The sequence below is a fragment of the Nansenia antarctica genome (assembly GCF_963989245.1).
Source record: "Nansenia antarctica genome assembly, chromosome: 1".
Lineage (NCBI taxonomy): Eukaryota > Metazoa > Chordata > Actinopteri > Argentiniformes > Microstomatidae > Nansenia > Nansenia antarctica.
The window spans coordinates 104,055,989-104,082,515 of NC_137674.1; the positions used below are offsets into that span (position 1 = coordinate 104,055,989).

At 45.2% G+C, this 26,527-nt stretch overlaps 1 protein-coding gene across 1 annotated transcript; it reads right to left on the bottom strand.

The window, feature by feature from the left end:
- Positions 1-13,356: 13,356 nt before the first annotated feature.
- On the bottom strand, positions 13,357-25,504 carry rabggta (Rab geranylgeranyltransferase subunit alpha). The gene is made up of 17 exons (XM_080543528.1): positions 25,430-25,504; positions 24,978-25,013; positions 24,658-24,768; positions 24,226-24,350; positions 23,803-23,990; positions 23,277-23,537; positions 22,788-22,871; positions 22,341-22,432; positions 17,787-17,873; positions 17,064-17,169; positions 16,548-16,599; positions 16,367-16,455; positions 15,967-16,055; positions 15,745-15,861; positions 15,116-15,229; positions 14,097-14,184; positions 13,357-13,982 (listed from the first exon to the last, which is right to left on the bottom strand). Exons 2-17 carry the CDS (start codon positions 24,978-24,980, stop codon positions 13,834-13,836), a joined length of 1,755 nt encoding a protein of 584 aa, XP_080399654.1. The 5' UTR covers positions 24,981-25,013; positions 25,430-25,504; the 3' UTR covers positions 13,357-13,833.
- Between the last annotated feature and the right edge of the window lie 1,023 nt (positions 25,505-26,527).

Here is a 26,527-nt window from a genome sequence, read left to right on the forward strand (position 1 = left end):
CGAAAACCAACTGAGAGAGAGCGAGAAAGAGAGATGGAGAACACATTCCAGACTTTGTAGCTAACGTTCTTAAACTCAATTCAATTGAATACAACTTTATTGGCTATAACTTTAATAGCTGTAGCCTTACTGGGATATGTGATTACATGGAATAAGAGGGACATTAGAACAATGCAACCGAATGCTGGACAGACAATACAAATACAAACTTTAATCTATATTCACACTGTATAAACCATTAGAGCATTATTAACTGTGCATCTAAGTTTAAGCTCTTTATAGTGTTTGGCAAGCATAAAGCGAATAATCTGAACTAATGAGTTATAACTGCTTGTCAATGAGTTATAAAGGATATATAAACAAATAGTCCAGAGTTTTAAACTATTTATGAATAATGTTATGAACCCTTTTATAAAGGACACCTTCATGAAATGTGATACTGAAAATGTGTAAAAATAAAGAGGTCACATCTACTCTACACAAACTAATTTTAGTGAGTGTAGAGTAGAGTGAAGCTACACTATTACCCCCCCACCCGCCCAAGTGCCAAAAATGTGGTGGTCATAGAATGGGTGGTGTCATAGAACGGGCGGTGTCAACGAACGAGCGGTGTCAAAGAACAAGACTGCATGGAATGGGTATGTGTCCCACATGGCAATGATTATGGCCTGCTTTCAATGTGGCCTTCAGTCAATGAAAGAATACACAATATCATGTGTGTGTTATATCTATAGTCTAATACTACAATATAAACAATACAATATAAATGGATTGTGAACATACACAATAGCTAAACTGCATGTGAGTGTCTTGTATACAATCTACCTCCACTGAGCATCAGTCACAGCTGTTTCATTGCGGAATAAAGAGATCCTGGGATTGCGCTCTGTAATTGATTAAATTATTTGAATTCATAACTTTTATTAAACCACCTAATCTGTTTTGCAACATTACACTGCTTAGTCCATCCAGAGAACACTACATTATCTACCAGAATCCCTCTGTACTGTGCACGGCCCTCAAGTTAATGTACACAAAATATCACCACATCCACACCTGGAAGTGTGTGTAGCAGAGGTGATTTGGAATCACCTTGCCTGAGACTTGTAAACCCAAATGTCACCCTCGAACCACAAGATTGTCCTCTTGGGTTAATGAGCGCTTGGGTGACCCATACCTGCCAGTAACATGCGCACAGAAAAATGTGCCATCTTAGTGAAAGGGTCCTTGCAGGTTCACAACAAGGCGTTAACAAGCTGGGTGTTTCCTAGGTCCACAGTCGAATGGGTCTACAATCTCAGGTTTTTTCTGCCAACATGCCAGTGTGCAGGGCTATGGAGCTGCTGAGTTGTTGTATATAAAATGTGTTGTTCTTCTAGCAAGGTGTATTTCCCTTCGGGAGTTGGGTTAGTAAACGGATAGATGCTGATGCAATGCACGATCCTCCGCTTTACTCCTGACTTGAGCCTCTGGGATGGGGGGCATACGTACGTGTGTGACTCTGTGTCATCACAGAAAACTCTGTGATTGAAAAACAACTGTGGTGTCCTGCACGTCAAGAGGGAAACAAGGAGGTACCCTGTACTCCACTTTTAATGACACTGAATAAGTACTGTTCCCTTGGTATTAACACCAACATTAGGAGCATAGGAGTGTACGTCGTCACTCATATCAACACAGAAAAGTCATTTTTGAAAACCTGAACCATAGAAAAGGAGCAGTGGAAGTGCAGCCTCTGGCTGTTAAAGTTTCAGTTGCCTGTGGTTACCCTCTAGCTAGCTGATCGTGACTGTAGACTTTTGAAGCCTGCATCTGTATTAGATCAGTGCTCCATGACCTGAGCTCACTCCTGATTACACTGGCACCTCGTGAGCTTAGAATTATAAGGTTCTATCTCCATTTAGGGTAGTTCAGAGATATTGAGCGTCAACGTTTTTACATTCCATTATGTTTTGTGAGATGGAACCTTTGTATTTTATGAATTACTAACTAAAAAATGTCAACATTTTAAAAATAACACCACACAGGCATTAATAAACACATAATGGATCAGATTATGTAAAAAAACTCATTTTTTTACAAAAATTGAGATAGAACCTTATAATTCTAACGTCACGACCTACTAACACACGTGTGTGGATACAGCTAGGTGTCAGTGAGACTGGTGGATGTAGAAATCGGAGGACAGGCTCATGGCATAGCATTTCTCATTCTATCCCATGCATTACAATGTAATTGTCCTCTGATTTCTGCCCCCACCAGCCTCAGCTGCCGTGCCCTTGTATGACAGTGTCATTTGAGCTAGTCATGATGTCAGTAATGTTGCATGCTGAGGGTGTGAATGCCTTAACATGACATCACAAAATAATGCTATCCTTTGTTTCTGATAGGCTTTTTACAGGACCCACCCTTTTTGTAGTTGTTATAACCTGCATCAATCTGACGCATAGGCCTACCTGTCTGACTCTTGAATTATAGATCTGATGTTTTGCTTCTGTACTTGTAATACAACTGAAATTAACCCCTTCTTTCAATGTGATTGACTCCGTAGGCGTAGACAGACTAAGTACTACTTTTCGTGTGACACCTTACAGCAAAACCGATTATCGACTGTAGGCCTAATTATGAACTTAATGATTGACCAAATCAATTAAACCAACCAGTATATGGCCACACAGTATATGGCCACACCATCTCAAGGGGTTTTATCCTAATAAAATAAATGTACAATCATTTACAACCTTACTTAGTAGCTGAACGGTTAATCAGCCAAAGGCATCCCATCATATTCAACCTGCGCCTGTGCGCTTTGACACGAGAACGAGAATCTGATTTATTGTAATTGGATGATAGATAGATAGACTTTATTTGTCATTGTTACAGTACAGGTACCAAACAACGAAATTTAGGAGGGGAGGCAGATACTGAGTCTATACAACCGGGAGTGCGATTTGAATGCAGGAGTGGCTGACTTCGAATGCCATTAGCTGCTTAAGTCTACCAGAACGTGACGTTAGAATTAGACCTATAAGGTTCTATCTCCATTTTTGTCAAAATTGAGTTTTTATTTTATTTTACATAATCTGATCCATTAGGTGTTTATTAATACCTGTGTGGTGTGACATTTTTGAGTTAGTAATTAATAAAAAATACAAAGGTTCCATCTCACAAAACGTAATGGAATGTAAAAACGTTGACGCTCAATACCCTAAACGGAGAAAGAACCTTATAATTCTAGCTCACGAGAACACAGTGAATTCAAACAGTGATAGCCTGATATTCCCCCAATCAATAAAAAAAGACGTGACATAATGTAAAACAAATTCTACTCACTTTTATTAATAGTCTCTGTAGGAGTTTTCCAAGGGGTGTTAGCCCTATAGGCTACTATATTTAGGGTTGCGTGCGTTGAGTCACCACTGACAGCCGCTTTCACAGTACAACTGGATCGCAAAGTTTCCCAAACTCTATCCTACTGTCTGACGATCGCCTTGGTCCGCTGCTAGTGGTGGCGTCTCTTTCCTGTCCTCTTCGTTGCTCTTTCCCTAAAATGTTGAACAATCATTATCTGATGTCTGCCTATTTCTGGGAGATTCCTTTTAAACTCATAATCATATGAACACATGGTAGACAGACACACCTCCCGCGCCAACTCATTCTCCTCCCCCCCTGTCTATTGATGAAGCAAGAAGTTTGGCATACTGGAACTGCGCTCATTTATTTGCAATGAGGGTGGCTCATGTCATGTTTCTGTCAATATCAAATTCTAACAAACTAATAACCTTGTTTAAGATTGCAAAACATCGACATTTGGAAACAAATAAGTTATAACATTTCAACACAGGAATGAGGTGAAAGTGAAAGACATTCCTTGAGCATGCACACGGGTTCAGTTGGTGTGTCTGGAGTAGGATGTGCAGACAGTCTGCCTACTATTTTAAACTGTACAGCGACATGTAGGCGTAATGTTGCACATAGGCTACACAAACAGGGCGATATACTGTTTTACAATATTGTTATTGTCGTGGATTTAACCTTACTCTAGTAATTGAAAGTATTAATCAATAAAACAATTCAGGAAACCGGAGCTGTAGATCATCACAGAGAAATACCCTTTATTGTAGTAAGTACAATGCAGAGCCGACGTCAGTTCATGAAGAGAGGTCCTGAACACTCCCCAAGATTTCATATTTACAGTTTGGCAAGGCCTCCCCAATCCTTCACAGAGGCCTCAAGGCCTCCCCAATCCTCCGCACAGAGTGATCACAAAAGGTGGAGAGGTTACCACTCTGCGCTGAGGATCCTGGGAAGGATTGGGGAGGCCTTGCCAAACTGTATAAATACCTGTATGTATATTGTTGTTTCCAGTTTCTGCCTAAACAAAGGAGGTGATCAAGGTCTTTGTGACAATGCAAATGCCAGCCCTTGATTGGAGGAACTGGTTTCCATTGTCAAGTTGATTGTATATAGCACATTTACAACGACAAACAGCCGACCAAAGTGCTTAACAGATAAAACACTAGTAAAAAAAACAAAAACTAATAAAAATACACAAAAACAAAAACAAGGTGCAATACAGAATACAACAGGTGCAGAAAGAAAAGTGCAGAAAAGTGCAGTTGTCGGGAGGCAGGCTCAACTCAGGTCAAAGGCCAGGGAGAAGAGGTATGTTTTAGCTAAGGTTTTAAAAGCCTCGATGCTCTGGGCAGATCTGACGTGGTGGGGAGGCTCTATTGTCTCAGGTGTAGAATGATTACTATGCTGATTTGCTCCCTCTAGTTCCTGAGAGCCCAAGGGTAATTTCAATAATATGATATATATTATATACAATCTTAAAACAATGAAAACTTTACAATGTATATGTTATGCCCCAAAATATATCCACCATAGTATAATTTAACTCCGACCCGATCAACTAAAAAAAGATTCCAACTGCACTTCTCAGTGTTAAATCATCTACGACATTTTTTTTTCTTGAAAAGGTGGCTCACACAAATAGAGAGGTTTGCCCACTCCTCTCATGTGTAGGACCCTATTGCCTGAATGATCCTCCCTGGTGACACATGCCATACAGTAAATGCAAACCTACGCACACACATCTTAGACAGACATCCACTTGTGATGTAACTTCCGTTCATTCTCACTTCCATGTGGAACCGTCCTGGGTTTCATTTCCCATCAATCTTGTGACTCCGGGGGTGAGAGTTGCCCTCCGGAAAGAGCAAACACCACTTTCCAAGGAAGACTTCACATCAGACCCTGACTCACAGGCTCACTACTGTATCCAGACATGATTTACAACTGCTGTGTAACAAACTGCCTGTACGTATCCATCAGTCTGGTGGAGGTAGAAATTGCCTGTATGTATCCATTGGGGGAGGTTGGTGGAGGTAGAATCACGGGAAAGGCTCATTCTAATGGGATGGGATGAGGAATGCTATCACACATGTGTGATTCCATTCCATGCATTAGAAGAAGCCTGTCCTCCGATTTCTATCTCCACCAGCCTCCCCTGGTATCCATATTGGATCTATTTTTCCTAATTATACAATGATCACTCCTAGACAATCATTCTGAGGGATTTTATGGTGATTCACACTCATCATACTAAGTAACACTCATGTGGATTCCTCAGTTTCATTTAGATTCTTTCATTCTTAAGTCCCCTTGACCCCAGCAGGGAACGTTTCCTCTGATAGGGTAAACACAATGGAGGAATACTTCATCTTCTCAAACACAGCCTACCCCTTATCCTCAAAGCTTTCAACACATTATCACTGCTCATCATTCCTTACTAGAGTACCTAGAGAGTAGAAAATATCAGTGGTGTCAGTTTCTTTCTACTGATAATGGTCCATATTCTTGTTTTTGTGGAAACCATTATGTTGCACCTAAGACAACTCTATATAGTATATACTGTATGATATACTGTGTTTATCAAGCCATGGTAACCCAGACAGGAGCACATACTGTAGCCTAACAACAGTAATGACTTACACATGGCAATGTTTACCCAGCATTGTTTCCCTCTTTTAACATGGCTTCGGTTTCCACTTGTCTTCATACCCCCACACACACACACACATAACACAGGACTAATGAGCAGTGGAGCATGGTGGAGGTAGAAATCCAAGGACAGGCTCATTGTAATTCATGGTATAGAATGAGGAATGGTGTTTGACAGGTGTATGATACCATTCCTAATTCTATTCCATGCATTACAATGAGCCCGTCCAATTTCTACCTCCACCAGCCTCCCCAGCTAATGAGAATGAGAATCGTCTTCAGATAGATGTAGTATATCCATTCAGAAAGGACTGTATTGCAAGGCTAAATTGTAATTCAACACAAGGTGTGTTTTTATCACAAGGAGGAAATACACTCACTGAACACTTTATTAGGAGCACCTGTATATCTTCTCATTCATTCAGCTGGTGTAATGCTGTTGGGAATGTTTTCTTGGCACACTTTGGGCCTAGTTACCGTAATACCACTCAATCATCTCTTGGATGCCACAGCCTATTTGAGTATTGTTGCTGACCACGTGCATCCCTTTGTGGCCACAATGTACCCATCTTCTAATGGCTGCTTCCAACATGATAATGCACCATGTCACAAGGCAAAAGTCAATGTTCTTCAGTGGCTTTGCCAGTCTGAATTCAATAGAACCTTTGGGATGTGGTAGAACGGGAGATTCACAGCTTGAAAGTGCACCTGAAAAATCGGGAATTGCGTGATGCGATCGTGTCATCATGGACCAGAATCTCAATGGAATGTTTTCAACATCTTTTGGAATCAATACCAAGAAGAAATTAGGCTGTTTTGAGAGCAAATGGAGGCCCTACCCAGTATTAGTATGATGTAAAAAAAAAAAAAATCTATACAACTGATAAATAACTGGTTACTGAGTTACAGCCTCTCAACGTAATCACACCAATCCATTAACCAAACTGCACCCAAGACACCACACCTCAACTCAAAAGAATTCCAAATAATTCTTAATTGCATTCTTGCTCAACTGCATGAAACACAATGAAAAGTCTATACTGTACATCCGTCTGTAAGAAGACAAACCTGTATGACAACAATACTCTCTGTTACTCTTGGCCCTCTCTAGAGATCATTCCAGGACTCATTTCCGGGCCTCAGTTTTACCCACCCATGATTGTGTAAACCAATAACCTCCAAACCTGAATCACCTGTCCCCAGCTGTGTCCCTCCACTGTCTGTCATACTTCATCAAAAGACGTTGCGGCTTATTTTAGTGACCTAGCTGGGGAATGGAATGCAGGACCAACCTGTCAGGAAGTAGCAATTGTAGGTTACAGAATGTGGCAATCATTTGACTAACATTACAGCAATGCAAGGAGCATCCACCCAGGGATGGCAACACAAACAACCAGGTGGTGACTGACAGGTGTGGTGTGAAAAAAACGGCCCCGGATAAATAACGTTGTCTGTGTGATTGTTTCTAATGACTAATCGTTGTCAATCAATCAGTTATTCATTCATTCTTTTGTCTCTAACTACATACCGTGCAAAGTTGTGACAAGATTTCACACACATTTCCGGATCAGATTAATAGGGGACAAAAACACATACACACCCATGAAACGTGTTGTTCCATCATTACGGCCCCAGACAGGCACACCCAGCAAGCTAATTTGTTACTGGCGTGTGGTTAAGCCACCCCACAGATGGAACACTGGAGTCCTGGCTGCTGGATCTGGGTCGCCACTTCTGTCATAACAGAATCTCACACATTCAATTAAAAACTTGGATGTGACGGTCCTCTGGCTTGGTGTGTCAGGGCGTGCTTGTGTGTCTTACCCTTGTTCTGTATCTTTAAGCAGGTAGAGTACCTGGTGGGGGGGGGGCTGGAGACACATTAGGTTGATCCACGACACCTGGCCTGGTTTCTCCTGCTCAGTGGTAAGAGGCCCATTAGTCCTCTCTACCAACCATCTTCTTTCTTTGCTTTGCATTTGGCTTTTTCTTTCTAGATTGTCCACCATAAACACCCACCTCCTGTTGTGTCTTGTTGTTCTCTCTGACATACAAGATACACTTTATAATAATAATGACTCTGGTCTCTGGAGCAACGTTCAACGTGCGTCTTTATTCACCATCCCAACAACAACCAGACCACACTAGTCCATCGATGATAACATTGTCAAGATGTAATGCTACGGAGGCAATAGCAATCAATCCCAGATCTATGCTAAACATAGCAATATACTACATCCCCCCTTTTAAGCATTAAAAGTCTCTCTTGGGTCAACTGAAAATTAGTCTCTGAGAAGATGAAACAGACAAAATCAAACTTGTAAACATACCACACTTTCTAAATGTGTCCAACTATCATCTAGTAACTAACTAAACTAAGGGTCAGAGGTCACCAGTACTTAATCCTGGTGGAGCACAACCTTCAGCGTTGGCCCATCTCAAAGTCTTGATACCTTGCCGGAAGCACCACAGCTCTGCCACTTCTGGTGCGGCAGGTAGGAGTGGAGCTCTCGCCCTCACAGGAGGACGGGTGCTGAGCTGGATGATCCGGTGACTCTGGGGGTCCTCCCAGCGGGCTCACAGGTGCAGGCTGCTCCAGTGGCTCAGGATCTCTCTCTTGATGCAGACTTGGATGAATACGCCTGAGATGACGTCTGTTCCTTCTGAAGACAACACCAGACGGGCTTCTCACGTTGTATGACCGTGGCTCTTCTCGTTGGTTTAGGACTCTGGCTGGCATCCATCCACGTCTCGTTTCCATGTGAACCGTTGCACCAGGAGCAAACTCAGGTAAGGGCTGTGAGTTGCGGTTGTAGTAGTGCTCCTGTCTGGTTTGGAGATCTTTCAGCCTGGCATGAACTCCTCTCGGGGTAGCTGGCTGTAGAACAGCTGTAGAGCAGGGCAGCGTGCTTCATAGTACTCTTCCCATAAGCACCTGAGCTGGGGAAACATCTGTGCCTGTTATTGGAGTGTTTCTCAATGCTAGCAGGGCTAGATGGGGGTCTATGTTGGTCTGCAAAGCTTTCTTGAGTGCATGTTTGACCGTCTTCACCATCCTCTCTGCCAGACCGTTGGATTGAGGATATGCAGGGCTGGAGTGAATGAGCTGTATTCCCCAGGATGCTGCAAACTCCCTCATCTCTGCACTTGCAAAAGGAACATGGTCGCTTACCAGCTCTTTTGGGATCCCGTGCCTCGCGTAGACTGCTTTCATCTTGCGGATGACTGTGTGGGCGGTCTTGTCAGGTAGATGGAGCACCTCTGGGTACTTGGACAGATAGTCCACCACGACAAGGTATGACTGGCCCTGGAGCTCAAAGATGTCAGCCCCGACCTTTAGCCATGGTAGCTCAGGGATATCATGTGACATGAGGGGCTCTCTCTGGTTCTGTGGTTGGAGTTGTTGACACGGAGAGCATCTCTCCACTGCGTTGTCGATGTCACGAGTCATTCCCGGCCAGTACACGACTTGTCGGGCCTGTGCCTTTGTCCTCTGGATACCTTGATGTGCGAGGTGTAGTCTCTCTAGTATCACCTGTCTGGCGGCTTGAGGAATCACAATTCTGTCGCCGGTCATCAGTAGTCCGTCCCTGATGTGGATAATGTGCCGCTGAGGCCAGTATTGGTAGAGACTGGCGGGCACACTACGTCGTCTTTGGGGCCAGCCGCTGCGGTGTCTCTCAGCCACTGCCTGTAGTGTCTCGTCAGCTGCTGTGGCTTCTTTGAGCATCTTGAGCATGTCTGAGCTCATGGCAGCAGTAGCCTCCATCGTGTGGATCACTCTCTCCTCGAAGAGGTCCTCTTTTCCACTGTCGGCCTGTTCGGTGACAAACGCGCGGGAAAGGGTGTCGGCGACGTGCATGTCTTTTCCTGGCGTGTATGTTATTTTCAAATCATACCGTTGAAGCTGGAGCAACATGCGCTGTAGTCTTGCTGGGGCTTTGCTCAGGTGTTTCTTAAAAATCACTTCAAGTGGCTTGTGATCAGATTGGACTGTAACAGTGTTGCCGTAAACATACTGGTGGAAGCGTTTGGCTGCGAACACTATCGCCAGCAACTCCTTCTCTATTTGGGCGTAGTTTCTCTCAGCTTCTGTGAGAGCTCGTGAGGCATAGCACAGCGGTCTCCCCTCCTGGAGAAGACAAGCTCCCAGTCCATCTTTCGACGCGTCAGCCTGTATGGTGAGAGGCATGGCTTGGTCATAGAACTTCAGCACAGGGGCGTTGGTGAGGGCTGACTTCAGCTTGATTAAAGCATCATCATGTTCATGGTTCCACTGCCAAGCTGCATCTCTCCTCAGCAGCTGTCTGAGCGGGGCAGTCACTGAAGCTTCATCAGGGATATACTGAGCCAAATACCTCGTCATCCCCAACAGCCTCTGCAGCCCTGTCTTGTCCTCTGGTGGCGGCATGTTGTTGATGGCCGTCACCTTTGTGTCATCCGGTTTCACTCCCTCTGGTGTAATGACGTGGCCCATGTATCTGACGGTGTTGATTTTGTACTGGATTTTTTCCTTGTTGAACTTGACGTTGGCTCTCTGTGCCCTCTCCATGACCTTGTGAAGGATGCCATCATGTTCCTCTTCTGTGGCGGCGGCGATTATCATATCGTCTGCGATGATATGGACTCCTTCGATGTCTCCAAAAGCCTCACAGTTTTTCTGCTGAAAAACTTCGCTGGCGGACTTGATGCCAAAAGGAAGTCTCTTAAAGCGGAATCTTCCCCACGGCGTACTGAATGTGCACAGCATAGATGATGGCTCGTCAAGTCTCACCTGCCAATATCCGTCCTTCTCGTCCAGGATCGTGAATATTGACTTCCCAGAGAGCTTGCTCTGGACTTCCTCCGGGGTTGGTATCGAGTAGTGCTGCCTCTTGATTGCCTCATTCAGATCACGAGGATCCAAACACACCCTCAGTGATCCGTTCTTTTTCTCAGTGATGACGAGGCTATTCACCCACTCGGTCGGGTCTGTCACAGGTGCTATGACGTCCTTTTTTACAAGCTCTTTCAGGGTTGTTTTCAGTCTGTCCACGACACTGACTGGGATCTTTCTGCATCCGTGGACGACTGGGGCCACACTTGGGTCTGTGTGTATGTGGTGCACACCGGGGAACTCACCCAGGCCACAGAAGACAGATGCGTACCGCTCCACCAGCTCCTCTTTTGTAGCTGGTGCCTTGACTGCAAGCGTCTCTATTCTCCTCACGAGCTGCAGTGTCTCGCACGCTTCTCTGCCCAGGATGGGCGTGGTGGACTGTGTAGTCACAAAAAAAAATAGATTTGCTCTTGCTCTATTGGGTGTCTCACACGTGAATGTCACTGTTCCTTTCGGTTTCAGGCGTGCTCCTCCATAGGCAATGAGAAGTGTCTGTGTAGGCTTTAGTCGTGGGGGCCCCGGTATCTCCTCGAAAATGCACATTGGAAGCACGTTCGCCTCCGCCCCCGTGTCCAGCTTGAATCTGACCGGGGTGTCTCTGAGGTTGACTGTGGTGTACCACGCGTTGTCTGTCTGCTGCGTGATCTTATCTACCCTAACACAGAACACTGAGCCTACAAATAAAGAATCTACCTCGCTCTCAAGTTGACTGACGTCCCTTGCTGTGACTGTCCCATGCTGTGGTGCGCCACACACTTTGGACCAATGGTTTCTCTTGTTGCATTTGTGGCATGTGGTCCCGAAGGCAGGACATTGGCGGGGCGGGTGTGTCCCTCCACACTTCCCGCATGTGTTTGTGCTGTCCGTCTGCTCATTTGCTCTTCCTGACGATCTTTGTTTTCTGTATCCTCTTCTCATCTCAGAGTAGCTAGTAGTTCCTCTGGACAGTGCTTGAACTGGGGCGTCTGCGTGCCCTGTCCCCATAGCTTGCAGCTGTGACTTGGCAGCTTCTGCAGCTCTGCATATGGTTAGTGCTCTGTCCAGGGTTAGGTCTGTCTCTCTCAATAGTCTCTCTTTCATGCGAGGATCAGTTAGGCTAAACACCATTTTGTCTCTCAATGTGTCATTCTCACCTGCACCAAACTCACAGTCTCTGCATTTCTGACGGAGTTCAGTCACAAACTTGTCGACACTAACTCCCTCTGACATAGAATGGGACCAGAATTGGTGACGTTCAAAAACAATGTTCTTTTTGGGGATACAGTATGCTTCAAATGCATCCATGATCTCTTTCATTGTCTCGTATGCTGGGTCTTCAAAATCAATGGTGAATGTATTATATACCTCTAATGCCTCTTCTCCTATGGTGTGCAGCATGATGGCTATTTTCACATGCTCATCTTTATCATCTGCACCAGTGGCAATCATATACTGATATATACATATATTGAGAATCAAGGACCCCAATTGAAATAAGCCAGTGGCTTTCTTGGGTTTTTATCCTGTTAGTTGACCTTGTATGTAATATGTACTTTCATGTACCTACTTCTGCAAATCTTCTAATAAAGTTTTCAATCAATCAATCAATCAATCAATACAGTTCAAAACGTTGTTTCCAACGACGCCAATTCTCACTCACGTTTCCAGAGAGCATGAGCGGCGCGGGAGGCTTGAACTGTTCCATGCTTTGCTTTCACTCGCTAGCTACTACGAACGAACGTCGCACAGGGTCGATAGCTACCGATAGCTATGATTGCTAACTATAGTTCTCCACAAAGTTTCTGCGTAGATCGACGGCGCCTCGCAATTCCTTATATTTGTGAAGAAGTCACATCTTCTGACACCATGTTGTGTCTTGTTGTTCTCTCTGACATACAAGATACACTTTATAATAATAATGACTCTGGTCTCTGGAGCAACGTTCAACGTGCGTCTTTATTCACCATCCCAACAACAACCAGACCACACTAGTCCATCGATGATAACATTGTCAAGATGTAATGCTACGGAGGCAATAGCAATCAATCCCAGATCTATGCTAAACATAGCAATATACTACACCTCCCATGATACTTTCCATTTCTACCACTCACCTACATTACTGATTATCACTTCCTATTGGATAACAAAAGAAGTTTATTTAGTTATATACTTAATAGTATTACATTCTTGATAGTTTTTCCCTTATATTGTGTGTGTCTGTGTTTCTGTTGTGTCCAAGAGCCAGGTCATAACACAACAAGCCATAACTTCTCACTTAAAACATCATTATTTGGTCATTAATCAAACGATTGCCATATTTATCTATTGTACCTCTGGGTACAGTGAACAAAATAAAACAAAATAAAGTGAAAACAGAACAAAGAAACTCACACTTGAGACTCACCAAGGCAGTGACACTGCATGTGCTGTTTTATTGGTGGATCACTAACTTTGAGTGGAACATGTTTTGCACAACCTTTTCCAGAAATACAGCGATGACGAGATGTAGTAAAGACGTTAACGTCATCAATATGTCTTCGCTTGTCCCCAACTGCAACAACAATACAGTATAAACGCTGTTCCAGAGCTTACTAGAAGCAATATGACCACTGTGCCATACAGTACAGATGCATACATCACAATATTACCTTCTGTAGCAGTGTATCAGCATGCAGTTCGGTGTTTCGTAGTCACACACGCACGTGCACGCACATACATTGGTGAGTGTTTCCGTGAGGTCTCTGACAGGTGGTTTAATTCAACAGGCATTAAAATAATTGGGGGTCGCTGTGAATCCATTTCCCCAAACAAGTGGAATAAATAGTGGCAAAGAGAGACAAAACACTTAAAAACACCCTCTGCTTCTCACATACATGCTTGTCCTCAACATTGGAGAGACACACACACACACACACACACACACACACAAATGCTCATGGTAGTGATCTGCTTTGCCCTTCGGCCAATTAGAGCAGAAGGTCAGTGACTGATGGTAGCAGCTCGGCTAACTCTGATTGGATGTTGGCAGTCTGGGTGATGGGGTTGCCACGGAGATCAAGGCGGGTCAGCTTAGGGCAGGAAGTCAGGGGTTGAAGGTCGGACAGCTTGGATATTTCTGGATATTTTTTGTAAAAGAAAAATGGCTACATTTGGCTCATTAAGAGGGTCATTTGGGTCATTGGGTCTGTTTATTAAATCATTGACATGCAAGAACTTGACATAAGGATACGGTTGTTCTTCAAGGACACCTCCTCCAGTTTGGGAAGATGATGCAGTCCTTCCAAGTCCTCAATGACATTGTTATCAACTTCCAAGACCTGGCAAAGAGACAAGGACATTAGGAGGGAGGCAGCATTGTTATCTGACGCATCGCCACACCCACCAGGAAACAGCATTTCTATGTGAGTATCCAGCGATGCCCAACCCTCCTCCTAAAAAATAAATAAATAAATAAAACAACCTCCTGTCTTGCAGGTTCACTAACCCTAACCCTCTACAACATCTGATTCAGCCAAACAAGGTACTGATGAATAGCCAATGAGTAGAATCAGGTGTGTTAGGAGCCTGTAGGATGATAGCTCTCCAGGACGGTTGTGCACACCACATCCATTCCATTCCAAACGTATGCGTCCCCTTCCGTCACTCCCTCCTATCGAGTGAGCCCTTCGGTGACGTTTTGATGTCATTTCTGTGAGTAAGCCATATCTGAGCGAATGGGTTTGAGCGAGCGATAGCCTAAACAGCCGCTAGTGGTCGCTAGTTATGGTTTCATAACTGTCTAGGGATGCCAAAAGACGTGCCGAAGGATGGTTATTGTTGACTTGGTGAAGGGGATATTTAGAGGAGATAGAATTCCCCCCTCTTCACTTCACAACGGAATGGAATCTCCCTGCTGTTCACCACTATCTTACATCCAGGCAAAACAGTGATTCCCCCCCTCCAGTCAATTGAAGGCAATGCACTGAAGCAAACAATTCTTTCATAATGGAAAGCACCCCTGGCCTAATCGTACCTGTAGAGACTTTTAAGGGCGTTGCAACATTTCTGAAATAATGCACGTGCTTATTATACCATCCTATTTAAATGATACAAAATAACCAGGGGTTACGCATCTAACTGTACTAATCTAATTGCGCTACTCAGTCCTCTCTGCAGTCACTGTGAAATATCAACTAAAAACCTTCATTATTAACCTTCATTAACATACAGGGGATTGTGAAAACAGCGTCGATAGAGGTATTCAAATACCTCCAGGCACTGCAGCATGGCGAACTGCGGAGGCAGCCTCGTCAGCTGATTGGAGGACAGATTGATATGAGTAACCAACAGCAGCTGGTCCAAGTGGCACAACGTGGTCAGGTTCTGTCGAGATGTGGGAGAGATTGAGACAAAGACAAAAAGTTGCGTATTGTTTAGTAATACAATATCCACACAGGAGGAGTACCACTCTAGATAGACATAATATCAGGGTTCCCACACCTTCTGAAACATCAAATTCAAGCAACACAGCATAGTTTGAGACAGACCTAGATGAGAATGTATATAATAGGAACTATCCGCTCACAGACAACAATTAAAAAGAGAGGCTGGAATGTGTGACCACTAGATGGTCTCTTGCCTTCTCTACCACAGGACAGCAAAACAATATATTGTGAAATATGTGTAAAGTTAAGCAATACAGAGACTTTTTTTGAGAGAGAGAGAGAGAGAGAGAGAGAGAGAGAGAGAGAGAGAGAGAGAGAGGGGAATTCAAGCACTTTCAATGACCCATGTCTATTTTCAAAAACTTTTAAGAGCTTGATTTCTTTTTCTCAAATTCACAAACTTTCAAGGATTTCAAGGACCCGTGGGAACCCTGGGAGGGGAAGGAAACCAACCTTGTCTGAGAGGCTGAAGACACGGACCTCTGCGTACTCCATCTTGAGGATGGTGTTCTCCACCATGAACTTACTGCACAGGTCACTGTAGTACGCAGAGCGCATGGAGTCCACCTCCTGAGTGTGAGAGAGAGAGAGAGAGAGACGGAGCAGTGGAAGTCATCGCATCGAGTCAGTGTGCGCTACTGTGTCACCATAGCAACCTAGTCGGATAGTACTCACTCTGAGTGTCTGGAAGTGAGAGAGGGTCTCTCGCTCGTATCCCAGGGGGTCAAGGGCCCGCATGAGGAGAATGATGGTCAACAAGCACCCTGAGAGAGAGAGAGGGAGGGAGAGAGAGAGTGTGAGAGAGACAGAAGAGAGAGACTATGGCTGCGTTCATAAATTCGCTCTGGAAATCTGATCAGCACTCAGGGAATGCCTCGTCCACCTAAATAACTTGGTCCCTTTATGACGTTGAACCCAGTGTGCGCTCTGGCACTCTTAGAGCGAATTTTATGAACGCACCCAGAGTGAGAAGAGAGAGAGAGGTTAAGTTAATTGTGACGGCATGAAAGACAATAAAGAAAAGGCAGAAACTGATATCACTCATGACAATTAACACATGCACGCGTGCACTTACATTTGTTCTGAGGCTCCAACTCCAGTAGTTGATTGCAGGACTGTAGCTCAGACTGCAACACAGAGGTCTTCTCCACGGAGAGCTCACTCCTAGCAGAGAGAGAGAGAGATTCAAAAGGTGCCCTTTTCATTCAAATCACACACACACACACACACACACACACACACACACACACACACACCTAAAAAGCTCCTGGTCAGTGGCAGAATCTCTGCACCAACTCTCCGACCGACCTAGGACAGAAAGACAATGTACTGTGAGCTGAGGCTGGAGGGAATATGGAACGCATTGAAGATTCCTATAATCTGTATTGGACACGGACACACACACACACGCTCGCATGCACACATTAATGCACACCCACCCACACACAAAAATGCACGCACATCCAACCCCACCCACCACTCACACGCACTGACACATATGAGCACACGCGCACACGCACAAACACACACACACACACACAGCAAACATTTCAGACACAGACAGCCATATAAATCAACTTAGCGTACATCAAAACTGTTAGAGAAACAGGCTTGACCTTTGGGTGGACAGCCCTTCATCTCCTCTGTGTGTAACTGAGGGCAATGCCATCCTTGTCATGGAAAGGCCTGACATAACTGACATTTCACAGACAGAGAGACAGAGATGATCCACAATTCACACACACACACACACACACACAAAAGTACACCACCTGTGTAGAGAGCGCAGTCTCTGTGTGTGTGTTTCTCCATCCAGTGCACAGTCAGATTATGTTCATTGCTGATGTCACTGATGGTTCCAGGAGGAAGCTCACAGATCTGACAAGTGTGTTAAGGTCCACACCCACCAAAGGCTCTCTCGTAAGGCATCAGCGCAGAGGTAGCTGGACAAACAACATTTCCCATGGTCGATATATCTGTCCCCGTGGTAGAGTCATCCTCTGTTTATCTAGTGACGGATTGATTCCCCTCACCGTTTCTTCTACCCGTCACTCTCACTGAAGTCACACATTCCAGAGATGCAGAGAGTTCAGTGGAGGCTGGCGGAGGTAGAAATCGGAGGAAGGGCTCATTGCATTGCAATGAACCTGTCCTCTGAATTCCTGCTCCTCCAGCCTTTACTAGGGGGTTCTTATCAGGTATGTAAAGAATCATATGCAACAAAAGGAATGTTATCGCTACCTTTCCTCTAGGCCTATCACGGAATGGAGGTTTACAGTTTCACCTTTCACCTTTGACCCTTTTACTTTTGCCAGGAATTTATTGTCCAAACACATCATCAAGTCACCAGACTATACCAGGAAGTAAATTCTAAGCTTGCTATTAGGATATCTATGAGACGCCTATACACAATTGTTATTATTATTATTTTTTTACATCTGTAAATCTGTTTTGGGACTAAAATGCCCCTTTAGCCTGGGAACAGTAAAGGATACCCAGACAGGGCTGTGTTTGAAGCGAGGGTGGACACTCTTCCACGCCACCCGCTGGGGCTGACCGTCCAACACCAGCAGCAGACCTTCCTGAGAGGGAAAAGGATGGATTACATGGATTGCATTATTTTTTGGATCCCAGAGGTTAGCGCAGGAAAGTGTCGATGAAAACACTCATTTACAATGTGGTCCTTGATGGTAAAACTAATAACACCTCATGATATATGAAGAGTAGACAGAAAAATAATACATTTAAAATGGGATCATTTAAAATTAGGGAGGGACAATAGGTCCCATTTCTGTGTGCACTCCTGCATTTCCCCACATGGACTTTGTAATGTTTGTGACATTACAGGAACTACGGTACTTTATTTCAGTACATGTAGTCTCCCTATGTCGCGCCTATAGTAGTGCGCATATGGATATATCAGTTTGTGTATGGTTGACGTTTTTGACACCAAACAACATCCTAAAATGCAGTTCCGACATCAACTGTCATTCTTTGTTGTGTTGATAAGGGTAGTAGTAGTAGTTAGAGGACAGATTGGACTGGACTGGGGTAGGAGCCCGGGGCTATGGTTGGGGGGAAGTGCACAAGAGGAGGTGGGATCATAATATCGAAGAAGGATAGCTGGTGCTTAAACACGAAAACTGTAAGTAGCCACTGCTCCCCAGACCTGGAATACTTGACTGTTAAATGCCGACCCACATACCTCCCGAGGGAGTTTAACGCGGTGCTAATAACATGTGTGTATATAGTAGTGCTGCCCCAAACGACTATTTTTCTAACGATTAATCTAGCGATTATTTTATCGATTATTCGGTTAGTCTAACGACTAATTTATCGATAAGTCTAACGATAATTTTTGTACTGTAATTTTTTTTTTTTATAATATTTGTCTCCACCTCGCTGCTATGTTTAGCCAACTTGAATGCCAACATGGCCATTTAGAAGTCTGTCCATCACCACAACACATAGCTAGCTAACGTTACTCTCGCTGCTATGTTATGATTAGCTAAATTGATGCTAACGTAGCATGCGAGCTACGAGCTAGATAACGTACAGTAGGTGCTCGCACCACAATGACAATAGGCTACCGTAGCTAGCCAGCTACATAGCTAACGTTACTAACACCAGAAGACAAGACATACGAACTGTGGTGAGCTACATTGCTTGTGTAACATTAGCTAGTAGCTATCAATTTTTCACTCATACACTTAATTGTCTCGCCTGGTAAAATAAAGGTTAAAAAAAAAAAAAAAACACACAAAAAAAAACGCCATTTTGTTTATTTACGACTAACCGACGCATATTACGCTAACCGACGTATTGACGTAGTCGGTGACGTCGACGACGTCGAATAATCGTAACAGCCCTAGTATATAGCGCCTAGCGCAGACAGCAGCCTAGCATTGGCGCGACTATATGAAGTCATCAGTGGCCAACAAAGCACTGATCCACAGGCTATTCACATCATAGCGGGGGACTTCAATCATGTCAACCTGAAGGCAGTACTACCCAAGTTCTATCAGCATGTGAAATGTGCAACGAGAGGAGAAAAAACACTGGATAAGGTATACACCCAAATCAAACGTGCTTACAAGGCTAGTCCGCTAGCTCATCTAGGCATGTCTGACCATGTGTCAATCCTCCTGATTCCTGCATACACTACAATGGGGAAAAGTGCTCCCATCACCACTAAGACTGTCAGAACCTGGCCAGAAGGGTCCGCTCCACTGCAGATCTGCCTAAATGACACCCTATGGCAGGAATATGAGCATGAGGACCTGGAACAGTACACGTCGTCGGTTCTGAACCACATAGTGAACTGCACCAACTCAGTCACCGTGGACAAACGGGTCCGGGTCTACCCCAACACGAAGCCATGGATGACTGGGAAGGTCCAAAAACTGATCAACGAGAGGGACAATGCCTTCTTCGCAGGGAAGAGCACACCGCTGTACAGCTCCACCAGGGCCAACCTAAAGCGCGGCATCAAAGCGGCCAAGGCAGAGCACAGAGAGAAGATTGAGGAATGCCTCCTGAGCAACGACTCCAGGCGGATGTGGCAGGGGGTTCAGCAGATGACAAACTTCAGAGCCAACAGGCTCACAGCCGCAGAGGACGACCCCCTGCTGGCGGGAAAGCTGAACACCTTCTACGCCCGGTTCGACGAGGGGCGAACGGAGGTAACCGCAACACAAACACCACTCTCTCCAGCTCTCAGCAGCCTCACCCTCACAGAGCATGAAGTGAGACGCGTACTGAAGGCGGTGGACCCCAGGAAAGCCTCGGGGCCGGATGGCGTCCTGGGACGGGTGCTGAGAGACTGCGCCGACCAGCTGGCCGGGGTTTTCACCAACATCTTTAACCAGTCCCTGTCCCAGGCCACCGTCCCACCCTGCCTGAAAACCTCAACTATCATCCCAGTCCCGAAGAAAAGCACGGTGAGCTGCCTAAACGACTACCGCCCGGTGGCACTCACACCAATCATCATGAAGTGCTTCGAGAAACTAGTCCGGGCCCACATACTCACACGCCTCCCGCCCAACCTGGATCCATACCAGTTCGCCTACAGAGCCCACAGGTCCACAGAGGACGCCATCGCGACGACTCTCCACGCCACTCTATCCCACCTGGAGAGGGGAAACAGCTACGCGAGACTGCTCTTCGTGGACTTCAGCTCCGCCTTCAACACCATCCTTCCAGACAGGCTAGTGACCAAACTACTAGACCTGGGTCTATCACACTCTATATGTGCGTGGATCAAGGACTTCCTGACCGACCGCCCCCAGAGGGTGCGGGTGGGCCCCCACACCTCCACAGCCCTCAGCCTCAGCACTGGGTCCCCCCAGGGCTGCGTGCTAAGCCCCATCCTCTACAACCTCTACACCCACGACTTCACCCCCGTCCACCCCAGCAACTACATCGTAAAGTTTGCAGACGACACCACCGTGGTGGGATGTATCTCGGGGGGGGACGAGGCGGCGTACAGGGATGAGGTAGAGCAACTGAGCAAGCTGTGCAAGGTTAACAACCTGCTGCTGAACAAGTCAAAGACCCAGGAATTCATCGTAGACTTCAGGAGGAAAAAGTCCGAGATCCAGCCCCTGCTCATCGACGGAGAGAGCGTGGAGAGAGTCTCAACCCTCCGATTCCTGGGACATCACATGTGGGATGACCTGACCTGGAAGGACAACACAAAAGGCACCATCAAGAGGGCACAACAGCGGCTATACACCCTGAGATGCCTCAGGAAAGAACACAACAAGCAGGAGATACTGGTGGCCTTCTACCGCGGCGCAGTGGAGAGCATCCTCACCTACGGCATCTGCAACTGGTTCTACAGCTGCACAACAGCGGAGAGAAATGCGCTACAGAGAGTCGTGAGAACAGCACAGAAGATCACCGGCGCCCCCCCTCCCCTCTCTGGAAGAGCTGTACAACACACGCTGTCTCAGGAAGGCCTCCAAGATCTCCAGGGACCCGACCCACCCTGGGCACGTACACTTTATCAGGCTGCCCTCGAAAAGGAGGTACAGGACCCCGGCCGCTAAGACAAACAGACTGAAGAACTGCTTCTACCACAGGGCCGTCCAGGCCCTGAACACAGCAAAGACCTAAGTTCTGGGCCCTGGACAGTCCGGACGGATTGTATGGCAGCTGCTGGACTGAAAAAATCAGGTGTAGTGCTGAGGCACAAACATGTACATTTCAAGCCTGCAAACTGTGACACTTTAAATAACGTGAAAAAATACTATTGTGCAATATGACAACCCTAGTTGACTATCTGTGCAGTATAGTACAGTGGATTGTGTACATAGCCTTTATTTATGTAAACCAGCTCCTTACCTTCTTGTGTTTTTTTATTCTTTTTCTAAAAGTTTTTTTTTAATTTCCTTTCCTAACACCAGGGGAGCCACCCCTCCTAAATGTCGTTGTTTGGTACCTGTACTGTAGCAATGACAATAAAGTCCATTCATTCATTCATTCATTCACAAGTTCCAGGGTTCCCACACCTTCTGAAACATCAAATTCAAGCACCTTTCAATGACTTTCAAGACTCAGTTCCCTCAAATTCAAGGAACCAACACAGCATAGTTTGAGACAGATCCAGATGATAATTTATATAATAGGAACTATCCGCTCACAGACAACAATTAAAAAGAGAGGCTTGAATGTGTGAACACTAGATGGTCTCTTGCCTTCTCTCCCACAGCACAGCAAAACAATATATTGTGAAATATGTAAAGTTAAGCAATACAGAGACTTATTTACTAGTTGGCAAGCTAAGTAAAACATTTTTATATATATATATATATATATATATATTTTTTTTTTAGAGAGAGAGAGGGGGGAATTCAAGCACTTTCAATGACCCATGTCTATTTCCAAAAACTTTGAAGATCTTGATTTTTCTTTTCTCAAATTCACAAACTTTCAAAGATTTCAAGGACCCGGTGGGAGCCCTGAAGTTCATACTTTGGAGGGGTTGAAGGGTGGAGAAATTGGAGGGAGCGATCCAGTAGAATGTGTGTGTGCGGGGCTGGGAGTACCGTACTCACGTTGACGGGTCTGGAGAAGGCCACCGCCACGCGCTCCTCCTCCCGACTGACGTACACACAGCTGATCATCTCCTCACGCTCCGCTGGGACAGGAGGACACACACACACACACACACAGCTGATCATCTCCTCACACTCCGCTGGGACAGGAGGACACACACACACACAGCTGATCATCTCCTCACGCTCCGCTGGGACAGGAGGACACACACACACACACACACAGCTGATCATCTCCTCACGCTCCGCTGAGACAGGAGGACACACACACACACACACACACAGCTGATCATCTCCTCACGCTCCGCTGGGACAGGAGGACACACACACACACGCACGGCTCACAGGTCGCTCACTGACGGACGGTAACATTGAGAAAGTACGGCGGATATTCGCACACACACACACTCACTCACGCACGCACGCACACACACACACCTCTGCCTAGCAGCCACCTGTAGTAGAACCAAGCACTCTGGTCATTGGGGTCAGTGAAGAAGGCGTTCTGTACAAGCTCATACTCTGAAAAAACAAAAGGCAATGGGATATCAACATGTATTTTATACAACACAATGCATTGTGGTACTGGTTAGTGTATACAGACGACCACCATGCATATTGCCTTTTGATCCTAACATTCATCACACCTGACTATATTGTCTATGTGGTCCTAACTTGCCAGACTGCCCCCTGTCCTGCTGTGTAAAGTACTGCATGACTATTGACCACTGACTGGATGAATGAATGACACTGAATGACACATCAAAAGTTTCTCCACGGGATGAAAAACAACAACAACAACAACAACAACAACAACAACAACAACACTCATAACAAATGATCTAGGACAAACACCCCCAAAAAGAATTCACTTCCATTTTGGTGATTGTTTGTTTAACTCTGTGTCTGGTCACGGTGACGCCGTACCTTTCAGCAGCTGCTCCTCGCAGACGCGGTGAGAGTGGGTTTGGGGGGAGGGCGGCGGGGAGGAGCGGGGGGGCGGCTGGCGGCAGGGGGAGGGGGGCTCGGGGGACTCGGGGTGCAGGAGGGGCAGCAGGGTGCTGCGGTAGTGCCAGCTGGAGTAGTTGGAGAAGTTGGAGCCGATGAGGCGGTCGGTAAACTGCAGCTCCTGGTCGACAGGCACGCCGGACATCTTCACCACCATCCGACGGTAGTCCCAGCAATGGACTGAGAGAGAGAGAGAGAGAGAGAGAGAGAGAAGTAAAGAAGATATAGATGAAGGAAGAGAGAGAGAAAAAGATGCCTGACTATAGATAACAATTCCCTGATAACATTGACAATCACTTCCCTTTCCTCTATCAATCATCAATCATCTATCTGTCGTCTCCAGGCTCGCTCACATGGACTACCCCCTAGAACCATCCCCTACCATTGAAACACCTTTCCCACTTTCCCCTCAGACGGTTCTCTCGCTCTGACTGACGAGACTCACAGTTGCGGTCGTCCAGGCTGAGGCAGCGGTCACACAGGCTCAGTTCTCTGGCCCAGTCGGGCCGGGGCAGGTGGGCGGAGACCCAGCCGCGGTGGTGCCAGCTACCGTAGGACTTGGGGTTCACCTTCAGACACGACTCGAGAAACGACAGCTCGGACTCGTACATCTTCTGCACATCGTCCTCCTCCCTGAGACAAGAGGTAGGAAGACGTTCAGTGAAATAATTTCGAAATAATAACGATTTCATGATACTAGAAAACCCCCCCCAACAAAAACGTTAAATTTACGTAAAACAATACGTTTTACGTCAATATGTTTTGATCAATCAAAAGGTATTGTTTATTGTAGAGCGGGGTTACTATAGCTCTATATAGAGTCTCAGTTGTGTCACCGAATGTAGTATGGAAGTTGTAGAGTCCTTACCGAACAGTCTCCAGATGCAATAGAATCTCTCTCCTGTAGTTCCAGAGGGTAGCAAAGTCAGGATTGGAGGAGAGCAGCTGCTGGGTCAACATCAGAGCCTCATCATCCCGCACACCCTCCTTCCTCTGAACACAGTGACAAAAATAAAAGACAAAGAAGAGGAGGGTCAATATCAGTACAATGAAGTGAAAAGCAAGACAAGGAGTAGTAGGCCTATGAGAAATAAGGGCATAGACATATTGTAGATGAGCTGAAATCAAATTGAATCGGGTGCTTGTCTCTCAACATCAGGCTGAGACAAGATCCACAGCTCTATAATCAATTTTGGCTATTGAAAACAAGAAAGATTGCAACTTTTAAACTCAACGGGTTAACCATCCCGAAAGAAACATCATCCTGTGCTTCTGCAGAAGGTGTCTCTGTCGAACAAACCTTGGTGAAACAGGCATCCCGTACGGTCACGTAAATCTTGAGTTTCTTCTCTCGCTCTTTTCTCTTCTCCTCCTCCTGCTGGGCGGTGGTCTTCAGCTTCACTCTTCCATGCTGTGTGTGTGTGTGTGTGTGTGTGTGTGTGTGTGTGTGTGTGTGTGTGTGTGTGAGAGAGAGAGAGAGAGACGGAAAAAGACACAAATAGCAACACTGCACTGATATCCACTGATGAATAAAACATGAATGGCTTATTAATGGAACCATCACAAGGCACTTAAAAGCCCATTCCATAAAACATGATTTGGAGACATAGAATCACTCACCATCGTGTTAGTTTGAGAACGATGGAACGTCCAAATCTAAAAAAACACAGAGCAGGTAATGAACCCCAAGTTTGCAAGCGCTTATCAAGTATGAAGTATGTCACATAGAAGGATAGTAAGGCGCTTGCGCGGACCCAACCCACCCATCTACCTACCAACCAACCAACCTAGGCGTTGACAGCAGAACACCGAGTGAGGGGAATACTTAAAAGGTTCTGCGTGTTGTGTCAAGTCGATAATCATGGTATAATCAGCATTAATATTGACCAAAGACTCGATCGTCAACTCTGGGAGACCCTCTGACGTTGCGTTGCTCATCACCATCAACAAAACAGCTGATTGCCAATGTGTCAGGCACCATGCATGGACCCTTCTTGTTCGTGTATTTGCAAATCCGAAAGAAACATGTAACATGCAATCGATTCCAACATATGAACATCATATACACTCACCCCCCAAAGCACCACTGCTGTCGTAGCTTCGTTTCCCTCGAGGTTGATTCAGAGGTATAATACGTTGATTTGCCTGTGTCACACCGATGAGTCTAACAACTACAATTGCGACTTCCGTCCCGTAGAGATAGACGTCACGAGTCACGAATGCCGATTTATTTATATGTTTATGGCTCCCTCTGGTGGACAGTACAAGCAACATCCTGTACTCCTGATGGTGTTTCTCAATGGACTTGATGACAGTGGTTCAACTTTCAAGGGGGTATGTAAGCAGCCAATAATGACTGCCGTTAATGTAATAACTGCCAATAACGTAATAATTGTTCCTTTCTTAATGTGATCAAAGTCGATAATGTAAGAACTGGTACAATTGGGTACAATAACAGATCACACAAAGACCTTAATTAAAAGAAACACGTTTTTAATGTAATGTAGAATGATATACCATTGACATTTCTTATGGAAAAGTGTTTAAGTGTATACATTACATTGATAATTCAAATACAATACAAACACATTTACATTCACTTATAACAAATATTATACTGTTGCCATCAGTATTCTTCAATTCAATTGAAGAGGTTAAAAAACATATTGAACCTTAATCTAGTAAAAGGGATATTGCACCCAAATTACAAAATAACATATTTATTTCACATACTTCCTCTGAAATGAGTCTATGGACAAGGACAGGTTCTGTTTATTTGGGCACTGTAGCTAACTGCTATTGTTGATTGAAGTCTGTCCTTGTCCAAACACTAATTTCAGGGTAAGGAACCAATATGTGATTTTGTAATTTGGGCGAACTGTCCCTCTAGGTAACAAACAGTACATTCTCCCATAATAAACTTAAGTCATCAAGAATATTATCAAAACATTGTAAATTATAAGTCGTATTGGTGATTACATTCAATCAATACAATTCCCCATATTACTGGGATACGATTTGCGTAGTATTTGTTATATTACACAGCTGTTACCACAGCTGTTATCATTTTACTATGATTCATTTTTTGGCCATCTTACATATAGAAACAGAGGGATTCATTATACCATTTACTTAGTCATGACTGCGCTTGTCTTTTGAGGTCAAATAAG

What these genes read in the sequence shown, in the direction of transcription:
- rabggta (XM_080543528.1), bottom strand. An exon ending in TCAAACACAGCCCTGTCTGG is followed by an intron (nt 17,170 to 17,786) that starts GTATCCTTTACT and finishes CACACTTGTCAG; the next exon opens with ATCTGTGAGCTTCCTCCTGG. An exon ending in CTCACTTCCAGACACTCAGA is followed by an intron (nt 15,862 to 15,966) that starts GTGAGTACTATC and finishes TCTCACACTCAG; the next exon opens with GAGGTGGACTCCATGCGCTC.